The sequence below is a fragment of the Nomia melanderi genome, chromosome 1 (assembly GCF_051020985.1).
Source record: "Nomia melanderi isolate GNS246 chromosome 1, iyNomMela1, whole genome shotgun sequence".
Classification (NCBI taxonomy): domain Eukaryota; kingdom Metazoa; phylum Arthropoda; class Insecta; order Hymenoptera; family Halictidae; genus Nomia; species Nomia melanderi.
Window position 1 is genome coordinate 14,549,307 of NC_134999.1, and position 23,823 is coordinate 14,573,129.

Sequence of the window (23,823 nt, forward strand, 5' to 3'; positions counted from 1 at the left end):
TCTGATGCGTGATTTATATAAAAAAATAATTTTGTTTAAATTTCACTGTACAAAAGATTTATCATTACAATATTTATATAATATTTAAACGTAGTTGCTCAGATGTAAATATATAAATATACTGTTACTATAATAATTATTAAATATAATGTTTGTGTTAAGTTGTGATGTCTACGTTTTGTGCTTAAGTGATCCGCCCCTGCAGGTATAGAATTCGTGAAGGGTTGAGATCAATATACGTTCATTGATTGCACTATAGGTGCGCTGCGTCGGCTTCATCGAGTTTGTCTTCCTCTAAGCGCTAAACACTGAGCATAGACTCACCTGGCTAACTGGTCTTGTCCCATGAGGACCTCTCATCGACTTCTACACGCCTACCTAATATGAAGCCACCGAATGTCCTGCTCAACGATACAGCCTCCCAATACCAAGTTTTGTGATAAGTAGGCAAGATTTGGTCCATTTCGATTTACCTGTACACCTATACCATTATGTACAATAGAACGCGACTAAATAAGTTTAATGGGACTTATGGCTCACGCAATAGTAATGCTTGTCAAGGATGCGTAAATCGATTTCATTTATTTCGATGAACGATATTCGAACAAATTTAAATGCTTGACAAATAATTTAATATAATGATAATTTTAATTATAAATTTCTACATTGCATGGAGTTCAAGCACATGCATGTTTATAGATTTTAAACAGTACAAATATCTTTCAATTAAATAATTTGTGTATTTTATGCAAAAGCTTTTTATAAATTAATTGAAGAATTAGTGAAATAATTTTGAATTTTATGAATTAAATTATAAAAATATATTAGTATGACAGTGAATGTCTATATAAATAAAAAAAACATCTCGTTAAAACACATTTCATTAAGCTTCGTTTATGAACACACGCTATTGTCAAACGTAATGGCCGAACGTGTCAATGTGTTCATTTATTTTACTACATTAGGAAATGTAGAAACACGTTAATGAGAATCGTAATTTGCTCATATCGATTGTACACATAGCTATCGTAGTATAGATTACACAGCCAATCAAATTACTAGATATAAATAAACATGGTTGTCTTTCTTTAGTCTGTCTTTGTCCTCTGCGCAGTGTCAAGAGCATTTAAAATATATAAGTCTGCACAGATTATAATTCTTTACTATCCTTTTCACGCCATGCACGTGCATGCGATATTGTATATTATCGGAACACTTAGTAAAAGTAGAAAATGTAATAGTTTCAAACAATTACGCATTCCTTCTTTTTTAAATATTCTTAATTTTAATTAATTTCTTATTTTTTTCTACAATGTTTGCGGATAATTATATTAAGGAGGAACAGATGCGAGATTGTAAGAGACATAAGACTGAAATAGTTCGTTAAAGGTATTTATTATGGAAGAAAAATATATATACGTGTATATTTAAAATGTATATGTATACATAAATATATATAGAAAATATTCTAATATTATTATAATAAACAATCCACTTATATTATATTGAGCAGTAACTGCTTCCTTTAAAAAAATACTAGAAGTGAATATACAGAAAATATTTTGCAAGTTCAAATTTCTTATATTATGCATAGTTAGAAACTTATAGTTTCACAATTAATGCTATTACAGTATGTATTATTACATTGACTTTTAATTACATTTATGTTCTTTCATAATTATTTTTTATACCTAAAACATAGTATTATACACAGTTGACTGAAAGTGATAAATAAATCAAATATAAGACCTCTTAATGTCATCCAGTAACAAATTGCAACATAGAATATTAGAGCACTTATACTTCAGTAAATGAGATGTATATATTTTCTCATAAACTATTTCAAAAGTTGATTTACGTTTGTACTATAGTGTAACAAAAATAACAATTTTTAATATTTATTTACAATATCTTTAAATAAAAAATAAACTTACTTTACAAATAAATCATTGTGTACATAATTTAATACGTATAGATAAATTATGCATACATGTATAAAACTTTCAAACACTTCTGTCAAAAAATAATGATATTACAGAAATAAGTTTCACTTGATTTGTATTTAACTTATTTTGTTGCTTTTTCAAAGCATTAAAATGATTTCAAGTTTTAGATATAAAAATTGTAAGAAACATTATTTTTACTTTATAATTATTTCATATTAGTACTTTTCACCTTAATAAAGAAACTAACATTCATCTTTTTTGTACTCTGTAATATATACACAATGTATTTCACATAAAACAAAATTATGCCCAGAGTTAAAAAGATATGATAATGCATTCAAAAATCAAGAGGTCAATTATATAATTTCATCTAACATGGAAAGTTATTGAATCTGGAAATTAAAAAAGTTATGAAAATTTGTGTATACGTAGAATAAGTCAAGCCTAATACGTTGCAATTTTTTTCATACCAAATCTCACTCTGAAGGACTGAAACCACCCCTTGAAAAAAATGGAAATTTTTCTTTCCCGTGGATTATGTTGAGAACGATAAGAGATAATAAAGTTAAAAAAAAATACATTATTCTTTCACGTCTATAAAATTGCAAAATAAAATTTTTCGGGTTGATGGTGGGGGTATTTAGAAAAATTTTATTTTCTTCAAGGGATGGTTTCGCCCTTCAAAGTGAAATTCAGCACGAACAAAAATTGCAACATATTAGACTTGACTTACTCTATTTACACATGAAGCTTCATAATTTTTATAATTTCTAAATTCGATAACTTCCCTTATAAGTAGGCATAAACTACATTTTACACTATTCTCATTTATGTTACTCTGTATGTACAAATATTTTTGTATTAAAAATATGCGTTTCTAAAAATAAAAAAATCCAATAAGTATTTGACCTCTTAAGTTAATACATTTACAGTTCGAGACTAAATGTAAATATACTCTTTAATCAGGTCCCCGTGACTCACACATGGGACAGTGGACTGTAAATGTGTTAAGCTTAAATAAAAATTTCTGTTTGTACAAAACTTAACGTTTGTCACTGTTTATTCATAATAGCGGATGGCTCTAACGTAGCAACATCTGTTGTAAAATACTTTTTCCGATTTCGTATGTACTGTGACGGAGCTGCTCTAATTTCGATATGGCAAACTGTTTTCGCATTTTCCTTCGGATCACTAATGTAGGTATTCTGTCTTTTAGAGGAAGTAACTTTATCCGAATATGTACAATTTTTCCGTTTAAGGCAATTAGCTTCATGTTTTATCGGGGCAACTGATGAACGAGTTTTACGAGGTTGATAATCTGGCGTTGCTTGCATTTTTTCAAGAGCAGTACGCAAAGGCAACAGGCCTACAGCAAATGGAATTTCTGTATTTGGTGTATATTCGTCTAAATCCAATCTACTTTCACAATTCTCCGAAAAGTCTGACATGTCTCCCCACAATGCTCGATTAATATGTTCCATCGTATTTGACTTCGGCAATGTGAAAATAGAATCCATTTCTGTTGTTTCTGTTATGTCACACTTCAATCTATTTGTTACTTTAACTGATTGCTCCTCTTTTTCTTTATTAGTCGTTACACATTGTGGCTTATGGTTTTTCTTTTCAATTAATTTTGATGTGTTTTTACGAGAATTGTTAAATGTTTTCTTATTTGAATGGATAATATTGCTATTACCTTGTTCTGAAATCTTACAGTCTGCATCTTTTACTTTACGTTTCCGTTTCGCGGATAATTCCAGCTTATTTGGAGAATTAGATTTTTTTAAATGTTTTTCTCTTCCATGATGTTCCTTAGGGATTTCATTATTATTCGCAGTTTCGTCTATGTCCTGCTGGTTTAATCGTAAACTTCTCCGTAAGATTGGTTTTATACAACTAGAATTCGTGGAGTCATCTGTATTTAATTCCTTTTTATTTATATTATCTTTTCGATCACTGTATCCAACAATATGTTGAAATCTTTTTTTACATATATTTAATTTATGCTGCTCATTTAATCTAGCTCCCACTATAGACTGAATATTTTCAGTACTTAAACTTATAATATACTCAGCACTTTCCATGTCTAATGAGGTTAAAAGAGTAACTGGTATATCATTAGTGGACGGTTCATCTAATAAATCTATACAGTCAGTAGATGGGGGATTTTGTATTACATTATTCACATCTGAAAGTTTTGTTTTTATTTCATCTATAGACTTACGTCTCTTATGAGTATATACTTTTATGCATTTTCCTATTTTATTAGGAACATCGCTACCTTCAAAGGTATATTGTGCAAAATCTTTTTCAATTTCTTGAAGGCAAGTTTGCGACAGTGACGTAGAGTTTTCTTCGCATTCCTCAATATCTGAGAGATCACAGCATTGTTCATATAATATAGGTTTTAATGTAGTACTTGAACATAATACATCACTATTTATTATACTATTTTCAGAATACCCTTTTGATACTTCTTTTATTTTACAATTCATCAAGGAGCTTAAATTTTGGTTTTTCATTGAGGAAACACAGTCTGATATTGCAAACGATGTGTTAGTTTGTTCTGTATTGGTATGAAGGTCTTGTGAATCTTCATACAACATATGTTCTATCTCATGCCCGGAAACATCAGCGATAGCATTATTTTCCAAGGATCTATTTTCCCTAGAGTGAGTATCATTATTGCTTTTATTACAAATTGAAAAACATTCGTCTTTAACAAGTTCATCACTCTTTACACGCATGCAATCTATGTTATTGCATTTATTATTTTTAAACATTGATTTCGTATCTTTCTTTTCAATATTTCCATTATCTTTAATATTTTCAATACAAGAAGTCATCATTGCATCAATCACAGATGTCAATTCCTCAACCTATATGTGCATAAACAAATACACTGTTATTAATATTTTGATACAAAAAGCATAAATGTATATATTTAAACATTTAAAGGACTGTTAGCAATAGTAAGTAGGAATAAAGTTTTATTTATTTATTATAATCAAAATGAATATTTATCATTTTGGATAATATATTGAATATGTTGAATACAATACAATATTTATTACAGTTACAGTGATATTTATGGTTTTAATTTGTTTGACAAGATAGAGGATAATCTCTCAAATATATCAATGTACACAGTTATTAAATTTTATGGTTCTGAGCAGCTGTAAACGAATACAATTACAGACTATAATTAAATGGGAATACTTTTGTAATGCATATGACATATTAAATATACATAAATAAATAATTTAATAACTACATCAAATCTTATTAATTGTAATACCAACCTTAAAAGTTTTTGCGGCATTTAATAACGGCGACAACAATTGATGAGGAATTGTAGTTTCTCCACAGTACATGAATTTAACCATGGCCTTCAGGATTTCAAAATTAAGATCTTTTAGAAATATTATTTGTTCCTGACCCAAATCTTGTTGTAGAATCTCCTGTTGCATCCAAAAATAAAACGGACAAACAATAGTAGATAAATTTTATCGTTACTTAGAAATTTCCTTAAATACTAATTTCATTAGGACTACTTCTACAGTTTATTGCATAATATACTCTGGTTGAAGCAGTTTTCATATATCTGTTTAGAATTTTTCAATAAAATTATTATAATGTTGTAATAAATTTGTAAGACTTCCTTTTGTTATAAATTACAATTTACTAACATATTCCAGTTTCAAAGCTAAAAACATGAAAACATAGCATTAAAAGCACGAAACCATTGAGAAATTTCATGTTAACAAGGTGCTATTTAATTGATTAACAGGCAATAAAAAAACTAGTTTGAAGAATGAACGATAAGATTTAATAATTGACTTAATAATTGAAGTAGTTATTAAAAATAAAATAAGAATCAAATCACTTAATTAATGAGTAATAAATGTTATATATGTATAAAAACTGTTTGATCTATTTAATTTTATATCTTTCTACAGATTATAATTAGTAAGAGTTAAATGTTTACACATATATTGTAACATTACAACAGTTCATTAAGAAATTTTTGCCAGGTGTATGTAAACTATCTTCAGCAAGTGTATATATATTGCGTGTACATATATAATATTAGGAAAATTATTACTATGTGCAGAAAATACTTGTAATGGTTTTACAAATAAATATATAGCAATGATTGTATGATCAAATATAATATAATAGTAGCAGTTACAAGTAGGAGTGAATTTGGATGTACTTATTTATGCGTATGCTTCTCAATACTTTTATTACTTTTATTATTTTTCATAATTTTAATAAGTAATAACATTTTATACTACTTCAAAAGAAGTATTTACATTTTTATGTCTTTATTTTAATATTTTGAGTGCATAGAAATTATTTTTCTAATACCTTTACACAGCATACATGTTCTTCGTAAGCTGTGAAAAGAATGTCCATCAAACATGGTATCTTCAAATGCTTGCACATAAATAACGAAAATCCAATATTTAAGGCTTTCTTTACTGTATGTAAATTGTGTACGACCTGTAGAATTGTTTTCCCATAAGTATTAGATATCTTCTATTTATAAATTTATTATGCATTATGTAATAAAAATACTTTTACAAATACATATTATCTGTTTAATTTAAGATTAGAATAAAACACAATATCAATCACGGTATACCTCGTAAGACAAGTAATCTCTTATTGGTTTATTTTACCCCAGACAAGAGCATATCTGCTTACAACAAATCTAAACTAAACATTTTTTATCTTTTTTAATAAATTAGTCATTATTTAAAAACAAAACAAAACAACAGTGATCAATATTATAAATTGTAAGTATTTCCTTCTTTCACAAATACCTTAGCGTTGCTCATATTTACAAAAAAAGTCACGCAACTTCGTTGTGTTTTACATTAAACTTAAGTTGAACAAACAATAAATATATACACAAAGTGTTCAATTATAAGTGATGATCCTTTTATAAGGTAATTCTACATGCCAAGAAGAGATTAAAATTATTATAAACAATCATGAATTATTACAAATTATTAAGGCAGTAGCTTAATTTAACAATTTATTTTTTATGTCATACAAAGATCCATGTATAAGATAAAAAGATGTTATATAGAATTCCACATCGCAACTGTAGCCTTTCGCATCATCCGCGTTCGTACAGACCTACCTCAAGCGCACCAGTATTGGATCATTATAGTTCAAAGAAATGTTTAATCATTAATAATTAAAAAAAAAGTTCAAAAGGATATTTGATTATTTTTTATTTTCATCTTATTTGAACATATAGAATTACTTTTTAAGACAATCACGTGTAGTCGAACACTATATAGATTGTTCTAAGATTTCTCTTAAATCATACTATTATATTCAATAAATCAAAATAAAAACCATTTTATTTAATTTTTTGTGTCTCACGGCAGCTTAAAAGTTAAAAAACCGCTCACGAGATTCCTCATTTTTATTTATAAGTACTAAATATTTGTATATTTTACACAAACATTAATGAAAAATTAGTGGACTTAATAATGTATGAAATAAATTGGAAATAAGCAAGTAAGACTTATTTAACATAATGAATTACAATTATGTGACCTTTATGAATCATGAATTTTCTATTGAAGAATCCATCTTCTAAATATATATCTTATAGCTCATTATCATACCATACTCGGTTTGCTTCTATTCTGCAATAATAACATTTTAAAGTTAAGGATATGGTTGAGAAAATTTAATAGCAGAACAAACGCATTCAAGCGGACTCTTGTCCCCGATATATCAACCGTTTAGGGGAGTCCTGTGTGTATTATAGATAACAGATAAAGTATTAGATTGAGATTTTTGTTCTAAACAGTAGTAGATTAGCTGATTACAAGAGACATGTACTGTATTTTTCCATGATGGTTTACAGTCAGGTCATAGCTTAAAAGGACCTTGTTGTAAACTACGTACATTTCAAACGGAAGTCGGCTACTAGCTCATTTGAAGCTGCTTTATTATACGCAGTTTTAGGTTATGCTGTAGTTGGCGTGCGAGCTAAGCTCATTTCTATAAACATCTTGATTTTGTCAAGCTCTATAACAGTTAAAGTCTAGTAGGCGCAAGCAAACATATTAAGACATCTTTGTTTTATCTCTGTTCAGTAATAAACCTGTAAAATATAAAACTATGTGACTTTCAGTATAGGTTTCACAAGTTTAAGATGTTATTATCGCAAAAAGAAAATAGATTCGATACAATGTTGTAAGCCATTTTTTGTTACACTTGAGTATAGTGTATACAATGAATTCGATTTTAAATAAAATGAAAACATCAGCGTTAATATTTTTAACAATATTCTCTCATGTATGCGCTACAATAAAAATGTATATTTCCTTTTAATATTCCAGTTTAATACTAATATTTCAAGTGACATGTTTGATATTAATGCAAAATATAATATGAATATAAATTATTTAAAAAAATATTATTTAAAAAAACGAACTCGCCAGTTATTATATAAATATTCTTCAATATTATTATGCTTTATTTTAACTGTTATATTCATAGATTTATGTTCATAAACTAATAAAATAAACATACTGAACATACCTCGAAGTATGTACTATTTGACGCTAAGACCAGTTTGTGAACACGAAGCTTTTGTTCTTCACAGACGAGCGTAACATCAACAAGTGTTTGACGTGCCAACAGTTCACTAAATTTTTGTGTAACGTATTCTCCATGCCCGACCCATTGCAGGACACAAGGGTTAAAACTCTCCACCATTATGCCTATTAAAAATAAAAAGAAAACAATAATTAAAAATATGTTAGACATTTTTGTTCATTCTTACTGTTAGTAATCGGAATGATATCGTATTAATATCAAGAATAATCGATATCAATTTAATACATCTATACGAGTATTAATACCCGTTTGATACCGTTCAAAGTAATGAATCATTTGATATTTCGTTAAAACATTGATATTCGATTTTATCAATGAAACAAAAGAGTTGTAAAGAGGATTACTGTAGGAACAACTTTCATTGAATTCCATGTTTAATGATATCATTCTTAGCAACCTCTCCGTTTTTTATTTCAATACTAATATTGTTAATCAAAATTAACAATAAATTTCGGCAATGATCGATAATTCATTTATTACATTTTTTTGGTTCCAGAACAAAACTTGTTCGAATATCGATGGTAACTTAGATTGAGTTCTCATATAGCATCTGTAATGAGAAAGAAGCGCTTAAGGATCGTTATCGATATTTTCTATTCGGGCAGGTTTTGTTCCATCTTTTTCTTTTTGTAAATTTGTACGCGCCATATCTTAAAAACTACTTAAAATCAAGTGTATGTTTTATAAGTTGTTAAACTTATTCAAACGCACTAACAAATGAACTATGAAAAATATATTATTATAATTATATTCTATTTGAAAAATGAAACTCGATTCTTACATCTTTCAAATTAATCTCGTGATGCCTGGAATCGGGCTAATTACTAGTTACAGTATAACTATTTTCAATACTTTTGTTTGTCGACTGTACATCTTTACTTCATCGTAAAATTAACACGTTGAATGCCATGGGGGTCACCGGTGATCCCCGACCAAATCGGATTACTATAGTTCGCTCGATTAAATGATGATTATTTGAAAACATTTCTATATTATAAATAATGCTATCTAATGCGGTGACATCCAGCTACATTAACGTGCGATAATAATAATGCAATTCAATCGAATGATTCAATATTACATTTTTTCCAGTTTGTGTATTTTGCTCTATGAAATCGCGCGACATTTAACGTGTTAACAGAGAAACGAGTAGAAATATTGTATCGTCCAAAGTAGGAAAAACAAAGTACTCTTTCTTCTTATTCATATTCACGAACATAGAAAATGTTATGCACAGAATCAGATGAAAAATGAAAATTTATTCTGTTTCGATCGCACTTGTAATTTCGTATCAGTTTTCAAAATAAGTTCGATGAAAACACTCTCAAGAATAAACTACAGAACTATACTGTAAGGGAAGATATATACGAGAAATTAGTAAAATGATTGGCACTACCTAGTTTCATATTGAAAAGATGTAGAATATAGTATGCCCCTCATTCGGCCCCGCCACTTGATGCCAAAACGAGACATTACAAAGCAATGGATGCTGTACCGCGATCGTTTTCATTTGCTGGCGACTTGCTTCTGTTTTGCCGGCAAAGAAGAGGAGATCACTGCTGGTTTGGCTCATTGAATGACGATGATAGCGACGAGACGCTATGGGGAGCGACAAAACGCGACATTAAAGAGGGAATACTGTATTGTCTGTTCAACGTACGACTAAGTACGACTAACAGTACTCCTGAACAGTTTGGGCTATCCCCACTTATAGTCACGGAGTCGAAAACACTGTGTCGCAGTGTAACAAGTGGATCACATGATATATTACGCATCGCTTTTAACGAAATTTTTGTCGAAAGTATTACCGGTCAGCTAGTTTCTAAATCACATAGAGACGTAAGTGCAGGCACTCGTCCATTTACGAGGCACTTCAAAATGAAGTTCATGTTTTGGACTGATAATACGTTGAATGATCACAGCCGCGTAAATGAGAAATAATTTTATTTTTGCTATGGTTGCTTTTTTATGTGATTTAATTTTTCCTTGGAAATATAATGCTCCACAGTACAAAAAAACAACTCTAATGAAATTAATAGTATAATTTTCATAAATCAAATACTAGTGAAAACTTTTGGTTTAATAATATATGTAATATATGCGATGAAAAATATATAATAGTAATTCAGAATATTAAAGATTTTAATGCAAAGTGAATTATTGCCAACTATTACTTTTTCTATAAAAATTATAAATTTTAGGAAAAAATTTTTAACCATAATCGGAAATCGAACACAGGTTGTACGCATACGAAGCTGTTATAATTCAGCTGCGCTATTGATCTTAGTTGATGAAGCACTGCGATTTAAAACGAATTTTTCGTTAACATGTAACGGTCGAATTTTATTATTGAACATATTTGAAATGGTTCACTGAAAATGGAAAAAAAGACACAAAATAAAGGTTGAATAGTTTTAAGTTATATAATATTTTTTTTAGATTGTTCTACGACAAGCGTAACAGAATGACGTAATACGTCATTGGTAACTAGCTATAACTTGTGGAAAGATGTAAATTTATGTTAGCGACAGCTAATTATGGCATATGAAATGACGTTAACGGTTATAAATATATTAGTATTTAAATAAATATTCATAGATATATTTTCATATAAAAAAATGCATTTTGGAAACAAATTTTTCGACATAACTCGCGTTTTCATACATGGAAAGTCCAGAGTCATTTTCAAATTACTTGTATTCCGCTTAAATGATAGTATATCATTTTTAACATAATTTGGTAATAATATATATTTAAAGTCAATCGATGTTGCAGATGAAAAAGAAATTCTTAAAAAAGGTTTTTTTTTCAGAAATGTTATGGTATCACATTTTTTATACTTCCAATATAATTAACTGAAATTACGTTCAAAATATAAGAAACTTTGTGGTGAAAAAAGCAATTATAAAATGTTTATAAGGTATAGGTAAATGATCTAAATATCATTTTAACATTTACAAAGAAACAACATTGTTTTCCCTCTATCTATAGTGTTGTACATTGTTCAGAATGTGAATTAATTTTTATACATATATAATTTTTTTAAAAATATGGTTGCCATGGACATATCAAATTGAAGAGAAGGAAAAATAAAAATTAATATTGTATACTTTATTAAAGAGTTTAAAAATTTCAGTAAAATTTATTCATAAAAGCAATTTCCTGAAGTTTTACGTGATAAATAATACCATGGAAAAATAAATAACCAGAAATTATACACACACATATATACTTTTAAAATAATTTCAAAATTATATATTGTATCAATAAACCATTGCCATAGTTTAACGTTTATGTATTGCTTTACACATTAACACGATTGAAATAAACATCTGTTACTATTTGTAGTACTATTATGGGCATAAAACTACAAAAATTAAAATATTCAATAGTCACAATATCCTTTCAATGTATGCTACGAAAAAATAGACTATTTTACAAACATTACCTTTTATAATAGATTAAAAATTATTATATTAGATGTTAATAATAAGTAATACTATTATAAAGAATATTTCAAACAGAAGTTGCAAGCGTTAAAGTGAACATTTTTATTTCCTCACTTTGTTTCTTATTTCCTCACATTCTGATCAAAATATGAAATCCATCTCATGTTAATGTCTCACGTATAACAAGAGTTATATAAACATAATTATTTTATATAATATGTTTTTGTATAGCATGTAATAATTTTAAGAAAGTTTGGGACGTATTTAGTGTTCCATTAAAAAAATCAGAGGTGACCTTTATGTTCAAATAATAATATGAAATAGTAAGAACAAATACATATTTTCCTGCAATTATAGATCTGAATTAGTATTTGTTATCCCAAGGAATCATTTTCTTATTTGAGTAACTGTTAATGTTATGAATATTGTATAAATCATAGTATTTACATAACATTATTTAATATCTAAGATATTTCTATTACACCTTTCATTTGACTTTTGTTCTCTTTCAACAGAAGTAATTATATATTATCTATACTAATTTATTGACTTCTATTAGCTTCATTTTAATAGTCATATTATATATGAAATGCAAAACTCAGCACTGTCCATTTCATTATTTTTAAGTTAAGATATAACTTCACTGAAGTATCAAAGTTAAAATAATACTTTCTCAAAAATAACGTATACTTTTTTTGTCAAAAGAATATAAATACAAGAGAACAATAGAAAATTACATAAAACTAAATATAAAATTACATATAAAACTGAATGAAGATCGTGCAAAGATATTAAAAGCAGTTACTATATTTCATTATTCTAAATTAACAGAACTTTTGCACTTAGCAAATCTTTCAATTGCTAATTTATTAATATTGAAAAAATACATACCGAATTATGATTAAAATATCGATCTTCCCCTGTCAAGCGTGGTTTGAAAAAAATCACTGAAGCCCTTGCTTAAATGTATATGATCATTTATGACTGACGATAGATAATAATATTGCAAGCTTATACATCTTTTATCGAATTTCATCAAACACCACTGGGAGCGTCGGTCCGTGAGGTCGACAACTTTACACAACATTTGCTTACCAATACACTGAAATGCAAAAAACAGGATGTAAACGAAATTCAGAATTTAGCCATCTTAGATTATGATATAGATATTTTACCTTAGCCTAGAACTGTGTAAACTTTAGAATATAGTAATAACACAATAGTTTCAAACAATTCAGATGTACAAATAACGCTTTTTCCACGCGCCACTAGAGGGCTGATGCAACACTTGTAGCTGAATAAAAACGGCGCAGTTACGTGGAACATCGCCTATTGGTCCATTTTGTATCAAACAGGGCCGTGCAACGGTAAAAATCATGCCACCAACGAAAATAAGAACTCATTCTTATGTCACGATATTCGATGCCCAATTCTAGCAACGTCGAGATTCTTCGAGCTGTCTCAGTAATTCGTTTTTTCTGCGAGCATTCTTTACGTGCTTGATATGAATGTACACAAGAAAAAAGCATATTATGTAATAAATTTTTATTATAGAATTATTGAAATTTTGGAAAACGACGTTGACCCTGTAAATATATAATGATACTTTTATTAATAAAATATAAAGTTTTTAAAACCATGTTTCTCCTTTTTACTACTTGTTATGTACATTTATATTAGGTATGCAACATTTAGAAATGTTTGAAAATACGTATAAAAATGAAATGATCACGTTACAGACATTACTGAAGGCAAATTGATTCCAACGCCAAAATGATACATGACTTGCACGTTCGTCCGATTTTACACTACTAGATCTTTTCTGTGAAGAGTAATTAAAGTAGCAGTTAATGATTATTAACACTTTGTATACTCTGATATTACTGAGATACTATATGATGGTTCAAAGAATTGTAGACACTCTCAGTCAATTATTTTAGACAAAAGTACATGAAAGTTAATGGCCATCATTATAATTATTTATTAATATCTAACAGGTCGATCAAATTAGTTTACATTTATAGGAAAATGTCTTTGTCTAGCAATTATTGAACGATAAATAATTTATAGTTTAATAATTAGATAGTATGTGATGGAAGATTATACAAGAGAAACTTTTATTTCATTTGAAAATTTGAAATGTTATATACCTTATGACGTTGCATTGTACAGATTAGAAGTCACTGATTTATAGAATAATAAGAATCATATGTGTATAATAACAATATATTTTAATTTTTATTTTATTGAATGTATCTTTAAATATATTTCTATGTCGGCAGATCTAAGTGAATAAATAGAATTAGAATATTGTAACATTTTATAGGCTGGAACATTATCAAAAGGTGACATGGGTATTTCTAAAATGTTCCATTGATTTTATTGAACATTTTGTTTACCGTTTTATTAAACATATCAGTGAATCACTATTATTTTTAAGAACGAGATAAAACAGCTTTAATTTCTGATAGTCAAAATTTCTTTACGTTTTATTATAACTCTAATCCTACATTTTGTGTAAACATGATCACAGTTTTAAAGCGTGCTGTTTCATGCTTCTGGTCCATTTTGCCTAAACAAATAGATTTTTAAACCGTTTCCTATCCATAAATTGTTTCTTAATTTATGCACATTACCCGATTAAATAACATTTTCAATCGGTAATGTACAAATTTTTATTTGATTTTCAATGAATTGTATTCGTACATTATTCGGAGGATCGTCTAATGCATTGTGCAGCACTGCGTGAACAATGAAAGGTGCAAAACTAATGAAACGGTTGAAAAATCTTATTTAGAATAATACTTATTATATAAGATATAATTGTTCCGTCCTCGAGGCATTTACATCGTTATTGAAATTAATGTAACATTATAAAACATCTGAAAAAAATTACATAAAAAATTTGAAAATTAAGTACAATTTAATGTCATTATCTTACGTACTAGACAAACATCAGTAAATACTACTTTCATTTGGAACTTAGTAGCTGTGATTCTTTGAACACATTTTCTACAGACCTCTAGGTACAAAATTTCGTATACGAAGACGTTTTTCTAGGATAGCATACTTCTGCACATGCTTTTAATAAAGGATATTACAACATTTTCAAATACGACAGTAAATCATGATAGTTTTTGATAGAAATAACAGTGCCCATTGAATTTTCAAAGTATATTTAATACTGCGTGTATTTGTAATTTATATATCAGATCATCGATTCAGTCGAAACTTCGACAGTGATAGATTTCGACATTCTATGTACTTTAAATTTCATTTTCCACTTTCTTCATATCTTATCTTTATGAAAATGTCTTGATTTACCATTAAAACTTGAAATTTATTTACATAAATATAAGAATTGTACTTGTATTACTTGTACATTAAAATATATTGAAAAACGTGTTTCTAGATATAAATTATTTTCAATATAAATTAATTTTCCTTTTTTAATATATCATTACATTTACCCCGAGTATACTTACTGCCATTTGAAAATATATTCATAATAAAGTTTATTTAACATTTACTGTAAATTTTGGCTTATGAAATATAGAGGGAAAGCTGAACCCTAATCCTTGGTTCGGTACTTCACTCTATAGAAATGCTTATGACCTACTTCAAACTTAAATGTATTTAGAGCAGTATTGAAACTTCAATCATGAATATCTTGTAGAATAATGAATATCTGATTCTATAATGGCGTAGTTTTGAAATTTAGATGACAGAATTTACTGTTTGAAGTCTCAAGTAAGATGCTGACCTGAAGATCTTGCAATCTTCATGTCAGTGATAATGTATGAAAAATTAATAAAAAATTATGAAGAATAATAATAAATGTCTTCATACTCTAAAAACACTATATCATCATAGAAGAGTCTAAAAAATATATGTACGTAATGTCTTTTGAAGTTTTTACTTTAAATTTCAGTAATTTCCTTTCATCTAACAAGACATTGTTGCGGTTTTAAAGGTTTAATTATACTTAATCACACATAATATCTGTGAATCAGAAGTTTTCTACTGTTTTTGGAAAGATATATGTTATTCATCATTTTTTAAATGGATGTATACTATTTTTTGAACAATGTAATGTTTTTATTAAAATAGAGCATGAATAATTCAGTGATCCTATAAGGGGTGTTACCTGACATCTAGGACGCATTTTGTTTATTGTTGCACATTATCTTGTACCCCAGTGTATTTATTAACCCACTTTTACAATTAGTGTTAAAATTTAAATATGTTTTACTAGAAAATTAGAATGTAACTTATAAATATGTGTGTGCTACATAGTGATGAAATCAAATTAAAACAATTAGTATACACAAATTAATCTTAAATTGAGCAAAAATAATTTGCAATTCGTTTAAAGTGATGAATAATTCAAATCATATTTTGAAATATTTTATTTGGACTAAAATTTATTTTATTGTAAATAATTTCCCTATATACCTTTATCTATCCATCATAAAATTTTTAAATAGATTTTCAGAATTTGATATAAGTAGAATATACTTTGGATGTTAACTAGATACAAAAACAATGGTAAAAATTCATATGAACATGTTTCCTCTTTAACACACTTCTCTATTTATAGCCACTTTGTACACCAGTAATTTTTAACTTTGAAATAGAATATAAAAATGACTATAGTTTATAGATTAGATCAAATGTGGCACATATCAATATGAATTTTTCCATTGTTTTCTTGTAAATTATCACCATTCAAGAATGTTGTACATGTTATGAAATATGTATAAATTACATATTTTTATATGAATATTTCAGATGTATGAAGTCATTTTATATTCAAATAATAAAGTAAAATATTTTTTATTATTAATATATTTATCTTATCTTATAATTTGGTACCATAAAATTATATATTTTAAAACAAATTATCAAATATAAATACCAAGTTATATATCTTTCTTATATATTTTTTATATTATCTTTAACAACAACAATATTAAAAAAATTAAGCCGAAAAACATTGGAGTAATATTTTAGAAGTTAAATAATTAACTTGTATACTATCTAATTAATTTTGTGTTAAAAATACTGGTTGAAAAAACCAAATCCATTTTGATAAGATTTCGATTTTGAAATAAATTATTTATATACATAAAACTTAGATTATTTGCCAATTAATAACTTATTAAAGCTAGAGCAGTATTTAAAAATAAATGAAATATGAGATTGGTCTAGTGCTACTTGACTATCAAATTGCATACATATACACATAATATAACTTCAAACGTGTCTGACATAAGAAGTGAATTCAATGTGCCATCAATTATTTTTTCTGTAAATGCCTGATACGTATAGTCTCTTAACAAAAATTAATTTTTAAAAAATTAAACGAAAAATTTGTTGTGTATATGACACAATGGTGTTTATTTTTATTTCCCCCTTATTTTAATAGGAATAAAGTTTATGGTAAATAAAATATGAATTTCTTTAAGGCCAAATAAATGTTTTACAACTTTTTACCATTCCATTTTTAAAAACAAAAAAATTTAATGACGAACGTATGCTTTGCTGTATCCATGTATAAACATACAAGCAATAATATAATGAACGCTGGTTTCTCATATAGATGTTGACGATGCTAATTTAAATAACTCTTGTAAATTTAATAAATAATCTGATTTTCAATAGTAATGTCAGACCATAAGAACTATTTCTTTGTTAAATAAAATTTATATTGCAATGTTAAAACTTATTTACTTTTTATTTCAAAGTAGTAAGTTTTATATTTTCTTTAATTTTGATTTTAATTAATTAAAATATTAATTAATAATATAAATATATATAAATACTTTTTTCAAGATATCCCATAGTTTTAAAATGTACAAAAATAACAATATATTAGACTAAATGAATACAATATATAAAGATAAAAACATTTTCAAAACAAAAAGCATCGTCAAGCTTTGGACATGTTTAAAGAGTTCATATATTGGAATGCAAAGTAAGAATAAATAACTTACATACCGATAAATAATACAATAATGATAATATTAATAATAAAATAGCAGTAACTGTACTAAATATTACGCAGTATACGGAATGAGTTTTAAATAACTACAACCATAGATTATAATATTCGTGCGTATCTTGTTAGATAAATTTTTTAGAATATGTGGAGTGCCCAATTTAATTCTATATCCTCACGTATTATACATATGTATATATATTACTTTAAATGTCACAAAGTTACTTAATATTTAAATATGTTTTTTGTGTATACTATATTTGAAAGTATATTATAAAATTAGTACGCAGGTTTATATATTTAAATTGGGTACCCTGAAAAATGTAAAACTAAATGAGCTAAAGTCAAATGTTTTTAAAACTATATGAACGTTCGAAAGATCTGATTACTGGAGGTTTTTTTAATATGTAAGTGCATATAAATTGATAAAATTAGTTTTTCTTAAGACCAGTCATTAACATTATACATAATTCAGGTTTATTATTTCAAACAATACCATACGTTTTTGTACACCTATGGTTGTAGCCATCTTTTGAAGTACATTGATTATTAATATGTTTGCTTGATGCCGCCATATTAATGAAAAGACAGTGGTTAATAATTTAATTTAAAATTAATAACATTTAACGCAGCGGATCAGAACAAATTTTAAAGATTTGGTACAACTATAATAGGATGCGATGGTTCTATCCCCTAGTAAGACGCATTATTTGAATATTGCTTTTTTTAAAATGCTGTAGCACATAGTATTTTAAAAAGAATATATCGATTCTATATTTATCATAGTAATTATCAGATGTGATATTAAAAGCTTCACAAAAAAAAAACTAATTTGATCAATGAATGCACCCTTCGAATATTTGAACAGTTATAACAATAATAAAATTTTCAAATTTCATTTAGTTATAGATATTTGACAGTAACACATTAGCTTTACACCCTGTATACACATATATAAATACACACATAAAAATATGTACCAGAATCTGGGATAATTTAAAATTATTTTATATCTCCAAATTATTGACAGCTTTTTCGTTTACTTTTACAACATTTTTCTTTGAATTTGTACTGAATCTAATAGTAATTTCACTTCATTTTAAATTACATTTCGATTACATGTAAATTTTATTTTTCAATTCCTAAGAATTTGTTTCATTGAACTTTGAATAGGAAAGTAAAACAAATGTTGTCTAAATAATTACATAATTTTTCACATACATCCGTGAAATATGATATTTTGAGATACATATTTTCATATTTTTTGTATTTTAAGAGTTCTCTGTACAAATATCTCTATATAAAATATTTCTTGAGCTGACAATATTTCAGCTATCGTCTCTCTTTCCTACTTGTATATTTTTATATATATGCAATAATACACGCGACTCGGTTCCTTTTTCGCACCGTAATAATGAATCAGTGAATGAAATGAATTTTTAAATAAATTTTTTATAATTATTCATATTCTAATTTAATATATGAATAATCAAATTCATCACGAGTTATTATAATTATAATCTTATTTCGTAAAAATGATACTGTACATTTTTTACTGAACAAGACTATCCTTAATACAATAGGAATAGACGAAACACATGACAATATATGGAATTTGTATAGGTTAACAAACAAGATTATAAAAAAAAAAACAAGCAAAACGACAGTGCGTAAAAAGAATTTAGATAGAAAAAAAGGGGCTTATTGGTATACTCAATATTTTTTTCTATCTAAATATACATAACTAGATTTAAAACTACCGACAAAATTTCTGGAATATGTTTTGGTAAAGCCCCATGGACGGATCGTTCGTATTACCATAAAGTAGTACGATTCGGACGAGTGAGTGTTGGCAAAGGTATCTTGATAAAGGCACGACTTTTCCCAGATTCCAAAATCATTCCTGAAACCTCGACTATCTCGTTTTTTTTTATATAAATTGGAGATTATGCATTAATATACATACTAAAATAAAAAAACCCCAGTTTAGATTGTTAAACAAAAAGCTGCTTCATTTAGAAGATCCAAAAAATACCTTTTTATAACTTTCATAACCTTTTGTCTGTCCTTCAATTTTCTCCAATAACAATTTTTTACACTATTTAATAAATTTTCATATAATCGAGGTTCTAGGTCCTTAAGAAAAAATGTTACTCTTTTATAACTACTGATGACTTTTGCTTAGTAAATGCGAATTAAATTGATATAAGTTACAACACTGTTCACCACAAATATTGCACTTCCAAGGATTGCTTTCGCTATGACAACCCTTATGAAGAAAGTACAATGTTTGATCAGGGAAAGTAATTCTACAGTGAGCGCATTGAAGTCCACTGCTTCGTTGATCGGGCCTCGTCGAACTTGGAGGTTCTCCTCTTGAATGGGGATTTGAGTTCGTACTATTATTACCTATTATAAAATTAGTATTTTTATGTATATATACTTTTTTCTAGATCACTCACACAAAATAATAATTATTTAAAATACAATTTAATCACATGAATCGTATTGTTTGTATATAAAAATTAAAACAAAAAACATGTAGTGTAACTTTTAACAGAACAAATTGCTTGTAAATGTTGTATCAAAGTTTGTATCGAAAAGTATTGAAATTTACCATTGTTGTTGTTATTGTTGTTATTATTATTTCCAGAACCAGATGAAAGCTTACGTCGTAAATCATCTCGAAGAAGAGATTTCAATGGTGAAACTTTTATCAGGGATGGTAATGGAAGATTACTAGATGTTGCTCCATTTTCCTCTGTTCCATTGCTGTTTGGTTCTTGCTTAATAGGAATAAGTGAAATTGAAGGGGTGATTGCCTCTTCACTTCCCCCAAGATTCCTTTATTTATGAAATAAATTAAAATTAAATTCGAAACAAATTAAGGCCTAGCACGCACACATTTTTCTGCTACTTTAAATATAACATATTTCTGCAAAATATTTATATTTTCAAAGTTTTATTGTGGCAATCGCGCATTTCATTATTATCAAAATATTAATAATGAAAATAGAAGAAGTATCTTCATTAGAAAATAACAGAATGTTTCTTTCATGCAAATTCAGTTAGTTATGACTTGTCGGTTATAAGTATTGTAATCATATCGTCGCGTAGTTGAAAAACCGTTTGTGCGCACTAGGCCATTTATTAATTATAAGAATATTCTATACCTGTGAATACCACTACTGTTAATAGGTAATTGATGATGACTACTACTTGGAGCATTACTGTTACTGTCTGCACTCTGAGGACTATTTGGACTATCTCCATTAAGGGGAGCAGGACTTGGATTTCGTTGATTTGCTGCTTGTTCAGGGTAAGGTATTGATATTTCTATGTGAGGTGTTAGAAAATGCATTGGCGGAGTTGCATTGTCTGCAGATCTATTTCCAGTACTATCTCCACTGTCTGAAAGAGGAGCAGAAGGCATAGCTTCTCCTGGAGCACAACTATTCATTAAAGAACTGGAACTGTTTGGTCCTGGATTATCCAGATCTATTCCATGCCTAAAATAGTTAATACAAATACATACGTTATAGCATTTATAATATGATACTCTTTGTATTAAATTTAATATTAACCTGTTAAAAAAGTGTAACCTAAGGCATTTCATAGTTGCTGCACGGTAGTTGCATAAGGGACAAGATTTAACCATATCATGTTGGCCAACATGTTCGTTTTGAAAATGGGCCCTCATCGCAATTTGTCTTTGGAAACCTCGGTTACAAATTGGACAATGATATGGTAAGGTTTTAGAGTGAGTTGTAAAATGTTCTGCCAAATGATCCTTACGAAAAAATCTCTTCTGGCACACGCGACATTCATATGGCTTTACACCAGTATGCCTCATCTAAAATTGCATTTCCAATCATAATTTAAACCTAACTTTTAAAATAATCAAATTTATAAATCTTATAATTCAGAATACAAGATAGTTTATACCTTGTGCCGCCTCATATTAGCCCCATTAGAAAATTTCATATTGCAAACATCACATTCAAACATTTTTCTGTGAGAACGAATTCCGGAATGAGTTTCCTCTCCATCTCCATCATTTTCAACAGTTTCAATATTCTCTACACTTTCTCCTGTTTCAGCACTGGCCAAACACTGGTCCTGGTGAGCGCAGAATGCTGTCTTATTTATAGTTTCATAGTTTTCACACCTTTCACACCTGTCCACACGTTATGGATCCTTTGATACGCTATTTAAGACTTTGATTATCTCAACGTTTATTACATGTTTCTAAATACAAAAATTAAGTACATAAAGTTGACAGACCTAAAAGCAGGAACTGCACCATCGCTGCTATCATAATTGGTGTTCAAAGCAGCCTCGCTGTCAGGATCCAAAGTTTCTTCTTCTTTTGGAGTTGAGGATTCTCCAACGTCGGCATGCGAACAGGAATGGGAATCTACCTCATTTTCCCCGCCACCACCATCAACCCCATCTGACATGGTATCGAGCCCTCCAGACACTATGCAATTGACCTTGCACCATTCGTTGTTAATTACCTATAGTATAGTAAAAATATATTTTAAAATGTAACATTATTTTCATTTATATGAATTTTTCTTCCTTATAATGTTAATATTTTTGTTTATAAACTTACGTTTATACATGTGTAATACTGAAAATAGTTATAGAAATCCAATATGCAATTTACATTAATTAAATATTGCTATTAACATTTAATAAAAGAATAAATAATTAATAAAATAGGAAAATACCATAAATAGTAAAAGTAAAATAAATAATTTTATTAACTTCCTGAAAAATTTCGATGTTTACCTGTCAGTTTCGATCGAAGGCTCGAGGATGACGAGACGATTGGCTAATTCTACGAGAGTGAGGGGGGGACAGAAAGCAGGAGAGAGAAAGAGAGAGAAGAGGGGAAACCACTAGGACATGGAGTGAGAGAAATTCCGGTAAAGCGCAATGCCAGAGTACACTGCACTTTGTCCCAGTTTCAGGGGAATCCGTCACTGGTGACGTAGTTTTCCGCCGATTTGGTTGAATTTATCACCGTATGCTCGACATTGTTCTACAAGGAAAAGGAGGCTGAGAGGTTCCTGTTTTGCCTTCTTGTTCAAATTATGCAAAACAAGCCATCTCAAGTTTTATATTATTTTAATTTGTTTTCACACAAAAATGTAAGATACCCTTATGTGAACCACTACACGCTGCTCTTCACTCTCTTCTAGAGCACGATCGATTAATCGAAATTATCGATCTTACGATATTCGACTTCACGCTAATTTTCGACTTATCAAATCGGTATTGCTGGTCGATTTTTTTAATATATCTTGTGATAGAAAAATACGGTCCTCTTTAGGAAATACATTCATCCATAAATGTCTTTTGAGCAAACAAATGCTTGTTTTTTAGTGAATTTAAAAGTATTTAACGATAGATTTTTTAAAAACATAATTTGTCAAGCATAAAAGTAAATTAACAAAAATATTAATTTTATGTATGATCAATATAAATTTTCACGTAATATCGTAATTTTTAATCAAATTTAAAATATACAAGGAATATGAATATTTAAATAACTTTAAATTAAAAAAAAATATTAATCCAAATTTGTCACATATTTTTAAAAGTTTGCTTATTCATTGGAGATAGTTGATGACAAAATATAAAATACTAAATATTCATTTTACATTAGAAAATGGACAAGTATGATCATTTCAAAATGAAAGAAATATTAAAAATTTGTATGAATTAAACAGTCAATGGAAGTGTAAACTACTTACTATAAGCGTATTTA

At 27.9% G+C, this 23,823-nt stretch overlaps 2 protein-coding genes across 10 annotated transcripts; both read right to left on the reverse strand.

Moving 5' to 3' along the window:
• Nucleotides 1-1,560: 1,560 nt before the first annotated feature.
• Nucleotides 1,561-14,007, reverse strand: LOC116427655 (uncharacterized). Of its 7 annotated transcripts, none has more exons than XM_031978238.2 (8): nucleotides 13,788-14,007; nucleotides 13,222-13,632; nucleotides 12,938-13,148; nucleotides 9,994-10,196; nucleotides 8,520-8,701; nucleotides 6,318-6,452; nucleotides 5,249-5,407; nucleotides 1,561-4,825 (listed from the first exon to the last, which is right to left on the reverse strand). In XM_031978238.2, the coding sequence occupies exons 4-8, from the start codon at nucleotides 10,001-10,003 to the stop codon at nucleotides 2,999-3,001; spliced, it is 2,313 nt and encodes a 770-aa protein (XP_031834098.1). In that variant the 5' UTR covers nucleotides 10,004-10,196; nucleotides 12,938-13,148; nucleotides 13,222-13,632; nucleotides 13,788-14,007; the 3' UTR covers nucleotides 1,561-2,998. The 7 variants fall into 7 exon arrangements, with proteins under 7 accessions (XP_031834098.1, XP_031834099.1, XP_031834102.1 ...); XM_031978239.2 differs by having other exon boundaries at nucleotides 13,716-14,007; XM_031978242.2 differs by lacking the exon at nucleotides 9,994-10,196 and having other exon boundaries at nucleotides 13,222-14,006.
• A 2,203-nt stretch (nucleotides 14,008-16,210) lies between these two features.
• Nucleotides 16,211-23,392, reverse strand: LOC116427609 (uncharacterized). Of its 3 annotated transcripts, none has more exons than XM_031978145.2 (8): nucleotides 22,842-23,392; nucleotides 22,663-22,680; nucleotides 22,332-22,564; nucleotides 21,993-22,224; nucleotides 21,632-21,900; nucleotides 21,221-21,556; nucleotides 20,665-20,891; nucleotides 16,211-20,456 (listed from the first exon to the last, which is right to left on the reverse strand). In XM_031978145.2, the coding sequence occupies exons 3-8, from the start codon at nucleotides 22,505-22,507 to the stop codon at nucleotides 20,212-20,214; spliced, it is 1,485 nt and encodes a 494-aa protein (XP_031834005.1). In that variant the 5' UTR covers nucleotides 22,508-22,564; nucleotides 22,663-22,680; nucleotides 22,842-23,392; the 3' UTR covers nucleotides 16,211-20,211. The 3 variants fall into 3 exon arrangements, with proteins under 3 accessions (XP_031834005.1, XP_076225687.1, XP_076225680.1); XM_076369572.1 differs by having other exon boundaries at nucleotides 22,663-22,731; XM_076369565.1 differs by lacking the exon at nucleotides 22,663-22,680 and having other exon boundaries at nucleotides 22,842-23,389.
• Nucleotides 23,393-23,823: the final 431 nt, after the last annotated feature.

Excerpts from the sequence above, each read along its gene's own strand:
- LOC116427655 (XM_031978238.2), bottom strand. Across the intron at positions 6,453-8,519 it reads CAAATAGTACATACTTCGAG|GTCGTACACAATTTACATAC; the intron begins GTATGTTCAGTA and ends ACAATTCTACAG. Across the intron at positions 4,826-5,248 it reads ATGCCGCAAAAACTTTTAAG|GTTGAGGAATTGACATCTGT; the intron begins GTTGGTATTACA and ends ATGCACATATAG.
- LOC116427609 (XM_031978145.2), bottom strand. The coding sequence starts at position 22,507 with ATGTCAGATGGGGTTGATGGTGGTGGCGGGGAAAATGAGGTAGATTCC. Across the intron at positions 22,225-22,331 it reads GGTGCAGTTCCTGCTTTTAG|GTGTGAAAGGTGTGAAAACT; the intron begins GTCTGTCAACTT and ends ACGTGTGGACAG. Across the intron at positions 21,557-21,631 it reads AGGTTACACTTTTTTAACAG|GCATGGAATAGATCTGGATA; the intron begins GTTAATATTAAA and ends TAACTATTTTAG.